Here is a 13,970-nt window from a genome sequence, read left to right on the forward strand (position 1 = left end):
TGAACCGCGCGCTGCCTGCTGCCGGTTGCCCGCTGCCTGGCGATGGTGCCTCGCGGCAACCGGCGGCATGACGCAGTTCATGTACTTCAGCCAGTCAAAGCCAAAGTTCCTTTCCCCCAATTCCTTCTCAACCATGGCTGAGATAACCCCCAATACGAGTCTTGTTGTAGAAATACCAGAGACGAGAGTCCGACGTGTTATGCACCATAACGCCAAAAGCAGAACGGTTATCCAAATAATAAGGAAGTGTACAACACTTGCGTTACAGTCCTGGAGCTCTATATCTAAATAATATCATATAATAGGCTACATAGAAATCTATATCATTTAATACATATTATCACGGCCAAAAGCTGTGTGCGCCTCCAGACGATATTATGAATCACAAACGACTTTGTCGGGTTCTGTGACGTCTCTGGTTCTTCCACTTTCACATCAACCTGAAGTCGACTGAACCGGGCGCTGCCTGCTGCCGGCTGCCCGCTGCCGGGCGATGGTGCCTCGCGGCATCCGGCGGCATGTCGCAGTTCATGTACTTCAGCCAGTCAAAGCCAAAGTTCCTTTCCCCAATTCCTTCTCAACCATGGCTGAGATAACCCCCACTACAGTCTTGTTGTGGAAATACAAGACACGTCAAAGAACCGACAAGAAACACTTGCGTTACAGTGTGTGTATTCACACACACACACACACACACACACACACACACACACACACACACACACACACACACACACACACACACACACACACACACACACACACGTGGCGCTCGCACGGTCGAGTCTCATTGGCGGGCCAACGTCTCTGGGCGGGCCAGGCAGAGTAAGGGGAGGAGCTGAGATTCCTGATGACGTCATGAATACAGACATTCCAAATCAGCGCACTTGAGCCTCAGTTTTTTCAAAGGCGAGCAGAACAGCTAGTGCTCGTTTTACACCAAACGCAAGTTTTAGCCATTGGGGGACCGTAGGCAGGCTAGGGGAACTCATATTTATGTTGGAAAACCTCATAAAGTGAGATTTTCATGTCATGGGACCTTTAAGAAAAATCTCCTCCATAGTCGGAAAACAAAATCATAGGCTAGATTCACCTGAAATTATTCAAATGGCTGCTTACAGCTTACCACATTGAATAATATTTTTATATTTATTTTTGACTTGGCCCCATGTTCGTACGAGCGTGCTGGCACCACATCTATGGGGGTAAAAGGCATGATGATACATAATATTTTTTAGACAATATGCAGAATCTTTCCACTTACGAATTAACACGCTATTTTTTGCCAGCACGCCACCCTAGCCATATTATGGGCAACCGTGTGCCCCTTGGCTGTGATTTGAACTTTGAATTCCTTATAGGAGTTCATAATAATACACTGCTCGCCTTGGATGAAATACATCGCTCTCGCTCGATTTATTTTGCAAATGGGTGAGTCAAATGACGCGATAAACGCCCCTTTTATGTGAACGCGCATTGAACCTAAAGCGGAAAACCTGGTTCAACTAATTGAATCTAAAGTGAGCGTCGTGGTACCATTTAACTCTGATTGCGAGTTATGGCTCTGTCGAGCCAGGTTTTCCCAAGAAAGCCTGGGTATGTTCAGCGAGGTTCGTGATATACCCCCCTGAGCGATCGCAGTCGCATTGTTTACCGACCATTGCAGTATAAGTTAACATCATAAATATGAAAGATTGCTCCATATAACATATAATACCAACAACATAGTAAATGTATGTTGGCCTAGAAAACAAAACATTTCAATGTTATTGCTTAAGAAACAGATTCCATCCAACTATTTATGAAAAATGCTATCAATAATTTATATGCAAATAAATGGTTACATATCAATCAGCAACGAGGTTGGAGTAGGCTACCGACATAAATATTTGTGATAGGCCTACACCAAAATTGTTAACTGTCATACATAGCTAAACAAGCAAATGAAAAATTAAATACTAAAACAACTGAAATGTTTATTAGGCTATTAACAATATTATAACAATTATACCGTAATGCACCCGTTCTTTGTCTTTGGATCTTTTGAATAAATGGGTGAATAAACGGTGAATCGCAATGATCGCAAGCAGAGGAACGTGAGAGTCATTGAGCAGAAGCTGAACCAGTCTAAAAATCCCTTTATCACTAAAACACTTTTGGTGATAAAAAGTCACCACTGCACCTAAAAACCATCAACGAAATTCATGTTAAGTAAAAGGAAAAACCTCGGACACGAGAAGTTAACGGAGCAGTGCACTAGGCCCTCTCGAATGCCGGGCCGAACAACATTTGTTTCACTACGACTCCTTTCAGCTGCCAACCCCTCCTTCTCCAGCAAAAGATAATAACATAAAACGGCTAATAAAACGCTTGAGGTGGCGTTTTGAAAAGAGGGAACTTAATTTTTTTAGTACATGGCATAAAGATAATTATGAGCCTTGGATTGATGTCCAGTCATTTTTTGCGGAGACACATTCCTGTTACCCACTTGTATTGGAATGGAATGTGTCTCACACAAAAAATGACTGGATATCAATCAATTGTTCGTTTTCGAGCTGGTTTGCTAAAGAGGCTAATGTAGCTAACAATAATAATGAATAGCCAATGACTGTTCTGCCCCAACTCGTCGTGTAGCGATGTCAACATTGACAAACGGGAACGCTATAAGCGCTACAAGCCAGGAAATTACGTCACAAGAGCAACTCGTGCCGGTGGTGTACGATGCATCTCGAACACACCAGCCTTGGAACCGCTTTCTCATGTGGTGGGGACATGACTTGTTGTCCCAGTGGACGGGCTCACGTTGGGCTGCCATGGTAATCCCTTTCAGCATCTCACTGAGATCGGGATTACAGGCGAGCCAATTAGCAACGCTTTGACCTTAACAAGCTAACCTTTTACACTTTTCCTCTTCAACCTCCTACTTGAATTAATTGTCTTCTGCTTAGGGTTCCTTAGTGAAATGGACAGGTTTACTGACATATTGGGAGGTTTTGGTGCGATATCGAAAGTCTTTTTTGACATTTATGTATAGCTTTTCAGAATGTTGTTTTTTTTGGCAAGTTTTTTTTTGCAAGTGTTAAAAAAATACTCCAAAATATTGCACAGTAAACAGTAGGTGCGTTTCCATCCCCCTAATTTAATACGAAATTTGAAGTATCGAATCAGTAAACGGTGATGGAAACACCAAAATTCGCATCAAAATCCTCTTATAGGCAAAAAGGTTTATCCGCTCGCTTGAGGTGGTTTTTGAGAAATGCGAAAGAGAGTAAATTCGCAAAATGGGAGATGGAAACACATTTTGCGAATCAGCTGTGACGTAGCGAACTTTGAACACACAGGACTGACAGTCTTTCCGATTTCCGCATAACAACCGGTCATAGCAACCCTGCCGACATCAACGTGTAACGTCATCACCCTATTCCGCTCCAACCACTTGATGGAAACGCACCTAATTCGAATTACTTTTTTGCGAACTTTCTAAAGATTTGCATCACCTTTTAGATGGAAACGCAGCTAGTAACGTTGTACAGTTCTAGTGAATTGAATGGTTCCAGTGGCGGACTCAGACTGTTGGAAAGGCAGCGGGCGAAAAAATAAAAAGGCCACATTCTGCACAACATGGGGCGCAACCAGCGTGAAAAAAGCTATGATGCATTATGCATGGCACTTTCTCTCATATTCACCACTAAAGGGCACTTTTTCAACCATGGAGGCACTGTAGGGGCATTATGAGGGCACTCATTGAGGCACGATATCAGATTTTCTTGTTCTAGAGTGCTCATCATCATAATATATTGTATGAAGGGGCACCCGAGGGCACACAATCATTTTTTTTCCCATGTAAAGGGAAGCCAACAAGGCACTTTCTTGAGGGCACTTTTTCCATAGTGGAGGCACGAGGGGGGGTGTGTGTGTGTGTGTGTGTGTGTGTGTGTGTGTGTGTGTGTGTGTGTGTGTGTGTGTGTGTGTGTGTGTGTGTGTGTGTGTGTGTGTGTGTGTGTGTGTGTGTGTGTGTGTGTGTGTGTGTATGGTGTGTGATGTGTGTTTGTGTGGGCTGTCTGTGTGTGTGTTCACTGTAAGGACTGTTCATTGACGTCATAGAGCAAGGCAGGGACAGCATTAACCTCAGTCAATTATTGGATTTACAGTCTGGGCGAGGGTCCACAAAGTGGTGTGTTGTGCATTTGTGTCTGTGTTCCTTGTTTTCAATGAAGTGCATTCAGGGTTAACCCTAACTCTAACCCTATATATATATATAATTATACATAAAAATATATATAATTATGTAACTATCTATAACTATATATAATTACATAACTATATTAATATAACTATAAATATATACATAGAACAACAGGCGTTCAGCTGTGAAAGCCAACTTCTAGATTAGTCCATGCCCATGTTGCCATGGCCACCTTGTTCTGCGGATGTCCAGGAGAATGGTGTGCCAGGCTGACCCCTGCTGGCTCCAGAAGGCCATAGCCTCCCTGCCTTTGTAAACAGTCACTTCAGGTCTGCCAAGCCTCGACACGACACCATACATCAAAAACATTCATTATCTGCTATAGAAGGGAAAGTGTAGTAATTTGGGTCTCTACCATGACCAAAACATTTAAAGATCAGCCAAAACAGTCGGATAAACAAAACAAACCCTAACCATTTGGTAAATTCAAACAAAGGTTTCTATTTTCTGTTTGAGTGACTTGATTGATTGAGACTCTTTCCCTGGATATTCTGAAGGTACTCTCTGTCAAACTGATATTCTCAGTATCTGAGGATTGTCAACTTTCGCATTCATACCGTTGCTAAAGTTACCGTTGCTACCATAAACAATATAATAAAAGGAGAGAAAAAAAAAAGCTAAATGATCTCCCCTCTTGATACTTTGCAGTTTTATTATTTGGGCCTCTTTTATATTATTCACCGTAGCCGGTAATCGACCTGTGGACTTCCTGGAAACATGGACCTACCAGTAAGGCACAGACTTGGAAAGCAGTCTTTTTTAATAAACTCCTGGTACTCTAACTAAGTTGTTGATGCTTTGTTGTCTGTGTATATTGACCCAGCCATGCTGCTGCAGAGGTTTGGTGCTATTTTTAGCAACATGAGTGGTTAAAAAAATTCAATTTGGAAGTGTTCACACCACCCCAAGCCAATGTAATGGAAGCCATTTGGGCTGTTACATTGCTCCGGGCATTCGTTGGCAAGCTATATACTCGTTTATCAACGAAAAAAAGTTTCTGGAGGCCTTATATTATGTGTCTTCAATGTCAAAAAAGACCCTGGGATCAATTTTCACCGGAATTACACTTTAAGGATAAAAAGTATATTTAGTTGCACTTTGATCCTATTTATCTATGAGTAGGGGTTGTTATGTTCCGGTTTTCTTCAATGGCTGCCCTCAGCTCATTGCTTATGTAAAGAGATTGAGGCTAATCCACCTGCCTGATAGCTGGTTAAACCGTCCTGCAACCTCCCTCACCTCCAGACCTGCAGTGTGTGTGTGTGTGTGTGTGTGTGTGCATGCGTGCGTGCGTGTGTATGTATGTGTGTGTGTGGATGGGTTGTTGGGTGTGTGGATGTTTCCTAGTTGAGATATTGTTTATTGCATTAAAAAGACCCTTAGTGCTGCTTTAACCTTTTTAGTTGTCCTCCTCACTTATTTTCTATTGTTGAATATATTGTTCTCTCTCTCTCTCTCTCTCTCTCTCTCTCTCTCTCTCTCTCTCTCTCTATCCCTTTGTCTCTCTCTCTCTCTCTCTCTCTCTCTCTCTCTCTCTCTCTCTCTCTCTCTCTCTCTCTCTCTCTCTCTCTCTCTCTCTCTCTCCCACTGTCTCTCTCTCAGAGGCTCCTTCTCTGAGGTGTTCATGGTGCGGGAGAAGAAGACGGGGAACCTGTACGCCCTGAAATGCCTGAAGAAGAAATTCCTGGCAAACAGCAACCTTGAGAATGAGATCAACGTGTTGAGAAAGTAAAACAAGACTGGCCATCACACACACACACACACACACACACACACACACACACACACACACACACACACACACACACACACACACACACACACACACACACACACACACACACACACACCAAAAACTCAGCAGGCTTACAAAGTAAGTACACTGACCAAAAGCACAAGGTGGAGTCACCCGTTTCCTCTCCTCCCTGCAGGATCAAGCACGAGAACGTGGTGAGCCTGGAGGACTTCTACGAGAGCCGTACCCACTACTACCTGGTCATGGAGCTGTGAGTTCGCCCACCTGCACCTTAGACCCCCTAACCTTGACCGCTAGGGACCCCTGCACCTCGACCTCTAGGAACCCTCTGGGGACCCCTGCACCTTGACCTATAGACCCCCAGGGACCCCTGAACCGTGAACTCTAGGGACCCTCTGGGGATGATGTAAACACATGTATATGGTTGTTACATCTCAATAAGGGAAACACACGCTTCTTCATCTTTAACTCATTGAACATGAAATGCACCATAGGAACAAAGAGTCGTTACAGTTACAGATGTTTTATGTAACATGGTTTAACGTGTGTGTGTGTGTGTGTCAGGGTGTCCGGAGGGGAGCTGTTCGACCGGATCCTTGAGAAGGGCATGTACACAGAGAAGGACGCCAGCCTGGTGGTGCGGCAGGTGCTGGAGGCGGTCAGCTATCTCCATGACAACAACATTGTGCACCGAGACCTCAAGGTGAGGGGGCCGCAAACCCAGCACATCAGATACACCCAAACACACACACGCACAGACTCACTCTCACAAATGGATACCCAACCACACACACACACACACACACACACACACACACACACACACACACAGTACACACACACAGTACACACACACACAAAAACATACACAGACGAACGTTCTCACAAAGACACACACACTCACACAAATGCATGCACAAGCACACACACACACACACACAAACATTCTCACAAAGATGCACGCAAACAGACACACACACACACACACACACACACACACACACACACACACACACACACACACACACACACACATACATACCAGTGGCTTTAAAGTGAGGGAGGAAGAACCGCGCGCTTGGTTGCCATTGTCCTGCTTGCACTGTTGGTGTATGGTGGCATAAGAATGTGAGACTCAAGTTGTTTCAGGGTGTTTTGTCGAACTACAAAATAGCAGGGAGGGATAGTTATGTGAATAAATTTGATACAAAGTCACCTGTGGCATCACTGTAATTTGAAAGCTGGTGGGCAGCATGTCTTTGAAATGGACTACAAGGGCAGAGGGAAAGGATGGAAAACCCATTGGTCAAATCAGGCCTACTCTTGATTTGTAAAAGTAAATAAAAAAATCTGGGCCTCTTGCCCTCAATGACTGAAGTTATTGGTTGTAATTTAGCTATGTTTATTTTCAGGTACAATTGTTTTAAGAAAAGACTGACCAAAAGTGATGCCATTTAAAATCCTAACCCTAACCCTATCATGCTCTGAATAATTCACCCTTTCCACAATATCAAACAGAACGGTCAGAGTAGCAAACTAGTAAAAGAACGAGAACATTATTCTAGATATAACCTGATCTATAGGCATGGTGCCTAGCAAGGAAAGTCGCATAGCAGCACCAACGTGAACTTGACACTAGTCGTGGCGTTTGGTTGCCCTATCAAGATTTTTCACATCAGGGAAACCATAAACAGCCCACGTTGGAGATTTGCCATTATTCATTAGCAAACAGGGCCAGCAATACAGTCGATTGCTACTAATGCTACCAGTAAGCCATGAGTACCTAGCAAACCATGTAGCACCCACAACACTGACGTTGCCATTACTTTTGGTGATCTCGATTTTGCGAAGTGGTCTACCTTTTTCTTTGGTCGCTAACTTAGCACTGTAACTCAATAAATTGAATGCTTTGTGTAATTAAACATGAACAATGTCCTCTGTTTCCATTGTACACTTTATTCGCAAATGTTAGAATCTCGTTATCCTTCAGATGATTTCACCTGCTTTGCGTCTCTTAGACTGAGCGGCAATGCATTATGCAGGCAGAGCGGGTTTGTTTGTTCTCGACAGCGTTGCCAGATTGGGTAAATTTCCCGACCAATGATAATTTTCCCAGCCTAATGCGGTTAAAAGTCGCCCAATTGGGTGGGAAATCTGCCCAATCTGGCAACACTGCTCACCAGCCAGGGATCCTGCTGATTGGTTCATAGCGCAGCGCGACTAGATTTTTGCGCGAATCAGACGCCTGTAAGGTCACACCCACTCAGAGGAGGACTTTCCTCCTCTCTCCCATTGAAACCATTGCCGTGTTCCAATACCCGTACTTCCATGAGTATACTTAAAGGAAGTATACTATCCGCACTATCTACTACGTAAATTTTTCTGTTCCAGTGCTGTTCCAAATCGAGTACTCCGTGGTGCACGAACCGGAAATTACGATCACGACTGCCGCCGTGGCTCCTCCCCCGCAATAAACATCCCGCTTTGAACGGTGAACTCTTTACGCCTAGCAGCTATAAAAACTATAAAAACTACAAAATGACTCTATTAATGCAGGCTATGTGGAAAATGCGACGAATTTGGCTCAGCCTGGCTCCGCCTTTTCCGCTATGTAGCTACGATGGCTGCCGTTGAGTACGGAAAGTGTCCTTCGATCCACACTTCACGTTAGCCCGTTTTGAGTACGACATCCGGGTCCTTGAAGGATACATGGGTATCATGTGACGTCACAGCTTCTTTTCGCCGGATCTGAATTAGAACGTACTACTAATTTGGCTAGTAAGTACGGATAGTACGGGTATTGGAACCAGGCCCCCAGGAACACTGCATACTTCCGCAATCCACCAGTGCTCAGCGGCCAAGCCTGGTATTGCAGCTGTTTAAGCGGGCTGTGGACGGGTCCCTCAAGGACCCAGAAGTAGATATATCCGTTCACTCCAATACAAGTGGGGAACAGGAATGTGTCTCCGCAAAAAATGTCTGGATATCAGTCAAAGGCTCATAATTACCTTCATGCCATGTCCTAAAAAAATGTAAGTTTTTCTTCTCAAAACGCCACCTCAAGCGTTTTATTATGCCGCGTTTCCACTGCAGGGTGCGGAACGGATCGGATCGCAAAGGTGCGGTAGGGAGGGGGCGGTATAGCCCAGCTCAGTTCCGAGGTCGTGTTTCCACTGCCGACAGTACCCTTTGTGGTATGCCGGATGTCGATCGCCGCGGCAGCTACGTAAACATCGTAAACAACTTCTTCCTCCCCAAGAATGCAGACGAACGTCTCCACCTCCTTGTTCGCCCAAGCAAGCGTTTTACGCGACATGTTAATTGTAAAGAATAATACCTCGAGGCTACTGTTTGTTTGTTTTTATCCCCGCGTCACCCGGAAGTGATGATTCTGTCGACCAATCAACGGAGGGGGTGTGTAGCTAGAATTTCCCTGGACCCTTTCAGGCGTCTCGTCTCGTTTTCGGTACCCCAACGGAGGAGTCCCGAGAACGAGGACGCCCTATTTCATGACGTACCGGATGCAGAAATATAGAACGCATGCGTGCCCATCCCCCCACTCCGGTCCAACAACAATATAAAATGATACCGTAATGCACCTGTTCTTTGTCTTTGGATCTTTTGAATAAATGGATCAATACATGATGAACCACAATGATCGCAAGCGGAGGACCGTGAGAGTTATTGAGCAGCAGATTAACCAGTCCAAAAATCGGACACGTTAACGGAGCACTGAACTAGGCCCTCTCGGATGCCATTTGTTTCACTACGACTCCTTTCAGCTGCACACCCCTCTTCCCCAGCGAGATAACGGCTAATAAAACGCTTGAGGAGGCGTTTTGAGAAGAAAACGCCTCATGCCATGTTTTTTTAGGACATGGCATGACACATTCCTGTTCCCCACTTGTATTGGAGTGAACGGAGATATCTACTTCTGGGTCCCATGATTTGAGGGACCCGTCCACAGCCCGCTTAAACAGCTGCAATACCAGGCTTGGCCGCTGAGCACTGGTGGATTGCGGAAGTATGCAGTGTTCCTGGGGGCTTGATTGAAACCAGAGAATGTCTAATATGAGGAGAATGGGCACTCGCGGGTTAGTTCCGGTTTTCTGGACTGGTTGCAGTGATAATCTCTGACCACGCGGGGCGCTCGTAGGCGAGTCCAGAATGAATGGGAGCTAACGGGGTTTTATCCTCAGAATCCACTTTTCTCACGATGTAATTTTTGTCAAGTAATTTGAAAGTTGCTATCAAAAGGTTAGGCTAAGATAATAAACTCAGCTGAATATTGCATTTTTTATGGTCACGTATCTGTTCTAAAAAGGCATTAAAAACATGCGATGACGTCACACATCGTCATACTGTCAGAGGTGCTGCTTTACGGCAGTTTCTAAAGAACTTCCCTTTTCCCGCAACGATAACACCAGCTGTTGGAGGTAAGGCTTTTTTTTGCTTAATACCCTAGTTAGAGTTTTAGTGAGCTAATGTAAAAAAAAGAAATGCGCGAATGTTTTACATATGTATGTTACTTGCAGAGAGTGTTTTTTCTAATCCTCACTAGTGCCGAGGATAAAGCTTTTTTTTTTAGTAACGATTATGAGCCATTTCTTTCTCCTAAAATAGAAACCTGGATTAGAATCATAATTTTAAGACTGCATCAATTTAGTTTACATCAGTAAACAATCTGCTAGAGAGCAGTGTTCTGTTGTACTCCTCCTCATGCCTCTTCCTTTCTTGATCTCTACAGTTGGACCTTGATGCTGTGACAACGGACAAGTCTTCTTCCTCTGTCCTTTTCCCCTGCCTCTGTTCAGTATGTTCAGTGTTGTTAAATCATTTCTCTTTTTTTTTATTAGTTACTGTTCTTATTGTGTTCTTGTTAGTGTGATGTTTGAATAAACTCGCCTGTTGCAATGTTGGTATAATGTTTTTATAATTACTGTTATACAACTGTTACTGTTTCAATGTGAACAAGACCATATTTCTCATTTAACAAACATGTGTAGTTTATAATGTGTTGCAGGGCAGAGCAATTATATTCAATGGCTTAAAACAAACCCATCTGTAAAGATCAGTGATGTGGTGTAGATGGTTTTCCCTCTGTGCAAGGTAATTAGCCCAAGTCCTACAAAAAAATAACGACTGTAATAGCAGATGTTGAAGTTGTTAAATCGTTAACTAAACATTTGTATGGAACAATCGGTTAAGGTAAGTTAAGTGCTTGAGTCTCGATACTTTAGAGAATGTCTAGCGCGCAACTTGAATAAGCCATGTGCTATATGACCCGGGCTCCAGCGCAACTTTCCTTACCAGGTGAAGCCTCAGGTAGCCTAGGACCATTCATACAGGAGCAAGCAAGAACGTTACCTTTTTCTGTCCTTGGGAAACGAAAAGACGGACAATCCGTTTCCACTGTTAGTGCAGTTTATCATTGCACATTTACGAGGCATTTCTTTTTTAAACTATCTTTATTTTCGAAAAATAGACAATGACAGATGAAATTATTGAGCGGGACATTGACTGTATTATTTAAGGTGGTCATACCGTACCTACCATGTAGGCATATATAACACATTGAACATTGAACACAAGAAATTGAAGAAATTCCATTCATGCCCATGTACTTTCACCATACATACTATCTAAAAAATAAAAGGGCCTGCAGGAAAATATAAATACAGTACGCAAAAATTGAGTTTGACGGAAAGTCGAAGTTAACACGTTACTGATTGCGCTTCAGCTTCAGATGCCGTCAAGAGGGGTCTCTGGTCGTAATCAGTCGCAAGTCCGTCCCTGACCAATCAGCATTCATTAGCAGAATGCTAGCGTGTATGGCCAACAACGGCCCAAACTGTAAGAAATCGAAAGGACATAAGTACTCACTCATTTGACTTTTGAACCATAATCTATATTGAACTTGCGGAATCTACAATGAAATTCGCGATATTTCAACGACAAGCAGGTGAAAGAGGCATAATTAGCCGTCTAGCCCCATAGACTCCCATTCAATCTGGACTCGCCCGCGATCACCCCCAGTGGATGTCTCATGGAACTACAACCAAGATCGGTACAATGGGGCGTATAGGAAGTGCCCAGGCTCTTCGTAGACGGGCTCTGTTGAAACCCATGTTATTCACCGGCCGCCAGTACTTTCTGGGAAATGCTAATGTCCCTTTACCCAGGGAAACGAACATTATATATTCAAATGCATTAAAGTAGTCATATTTAAGGGCATTAATTCATTACAGTAGTCTGGGCAATCTACATTTTTTATTCTCAACAATGTTAAGGAGGATCTTCCTCCCTCTCCTCAATAGAGACAACACAGTCTCACTCCGAGAACGTCAAATACCGACTGTTGGCAAAGGCCCTTTAGCGTCGGTGACTGACGGGAAAGGTACCCTTTTTAGTCGGTCGGTGACGGTAAAGGTACCCTTCGGCGTCTTCTGCATACGGAATGGGGGGTGCCTCACTACGTCTCTAATAGACGCTGTGAGCATTTTTCCTATTGGATAGTTTTTAGGATATTCTTCTGTGAAAATGGCGGACATACTTTTTATCCTGGGTGGAAAATATGATATTTTAGAATAGTTAAACCATTAAAAGTGTTTATGTAAACATTTTTAGCGAGAAATGTGCATTTTACTTTCATAATCGTCGTTCGGCGAATGTGAAGGATGTTTGGTTTGATAGATATGACGAAGAATATTTCATCGGGCGATAATGGCCGGCGTACAGGCATCCCGGGCTCACGAAAATAGGTGACACTGTCACGTTATTTAATCTATTGAAACGTGATCAGGTACACGTATTTTCTAAATGTTCGTGTCAAAAAGCACAATTTTCAAACTCATGCATATCAATTGGAAGTATTTGTCGTGATTTGTCACTAAGCACGACTTCCATCTAAGGTTCTGTCCGGGAGCTTTCTCCCTATTGTCCCTTAAGGAGCTCCGTACAGAACATTTATTGTTAAAAATTGTCTGTGATAACTAAGAATATGACAGCTTTTCCAGTCTCACCAATATGCGCACAGATCGCACGGTTTGACACTTTCAAAATGCTTGCAGTACATACGCCAAATGACCATTTCGTGTGCATACAATACGCAAAACCCAGCATTAACTACTGTGGAGGGCGGATACGTCCATTTCGCGTGCATATGATACGCAAAACCCAGCATTAACTGAATGGGAGATGCAATATTTTAGGACAGATTCACCATTTAACGTGTTTTTAATGACATTTCTAGCGAGAAATGTACTTTTCCCTTGTATAATCCTCAGTCAGTGAATGTGTATGATCTTTATTAATCTTTATTATCCGAATGGGAAATGCAGCTCATGTGTTTCCTGCTTTTGTGTTATTAAACCGTTACTTTATGTAACTTTTAATGATATCATCTTGTTAGAAACACGTATATCTGAGAGCCAACCCAGTCGCCAAAAGCATGCGTTGACAGTGTACGGTTTCGTGAACACTGGATTACGTCGCATTTCAACATAAAATAGCGTGTTATACACACACACACACACACACACACACACACACACACACACACACACACACACACACACACACACACACACACACACACTGCATTTCGCTGCCAAATAAATAAATACTATGGCAGAATAAATAATAAATTAATTCATTATCATTCAACTTCAACATGCGTTATTACAGTATAGTGGTGGAGGGATGACGTATGTTCGCCAACCCGGAAGTGAGCGTCGCCCTGGGTTCCCTTGACAAAAAGCCAACGGGTTTTTCCATTTGATTTTGGATTATTGCAGAAAAATTAGCATCTTTGAAGCACCTCCTCAAAAACTGAAAATAAATAAAAATAACTGTGCTCCAAAGAAAGAAATGTAAACCAATGCATTCCGAATGGGAGTGTTTCTCCGATTTTTCCATGCTACACAGAACGAAATGTAAACCCATGCAAATAAAGGCTTCATGGTCATA

The 13,970-nt window shown here is 43.3% G+C and overlaps 1 protein-coding gene across 3 annotated transcripts in view; it reads left to right on the forward strand.

Moving 5' to 3' along the window:
* The window catches only part of LOC132470486 (calcium/calmodulin-dependent protein kinase type 1D-like), a 60,313-nt gene that overhangs the window by 4,344 nt on the left and 41,999 nt on the right, over positions 1-13,970 (forward strand). For all 3 annotated transcript variants that reach the window (XM_060069155.1, XM_060069157.1, XM_060069156.1), the window contains exons 3-5: positions 5,849-5,974; positions 6,178-6,252; positions 6,567-6,705. In XM_060069155.1, the coding sequence (XP_059925138.1) occupies positions 5,849-5,974; positions 6,178-6,252; positions 6,567-6,705 (340 nt within the window). The remainder of the gene's footprint in view (positions 1-5,848; positions 5,975-6,177; positions 6,253-6,566; positions 6,706-13,970) is intronic.

This window comes from Gadus macrocephalus, chromosome 13 (genome assembly GCF_031168955.1).
Source record: "Gadus macrocephalus chromosome 13, ASM3116895v1".
NCBI lineage: Eukaryota > Metazoa > Chordata > Actinopteri > Gadiformes > Gadidae > Gadus > Gadus macrocephalus.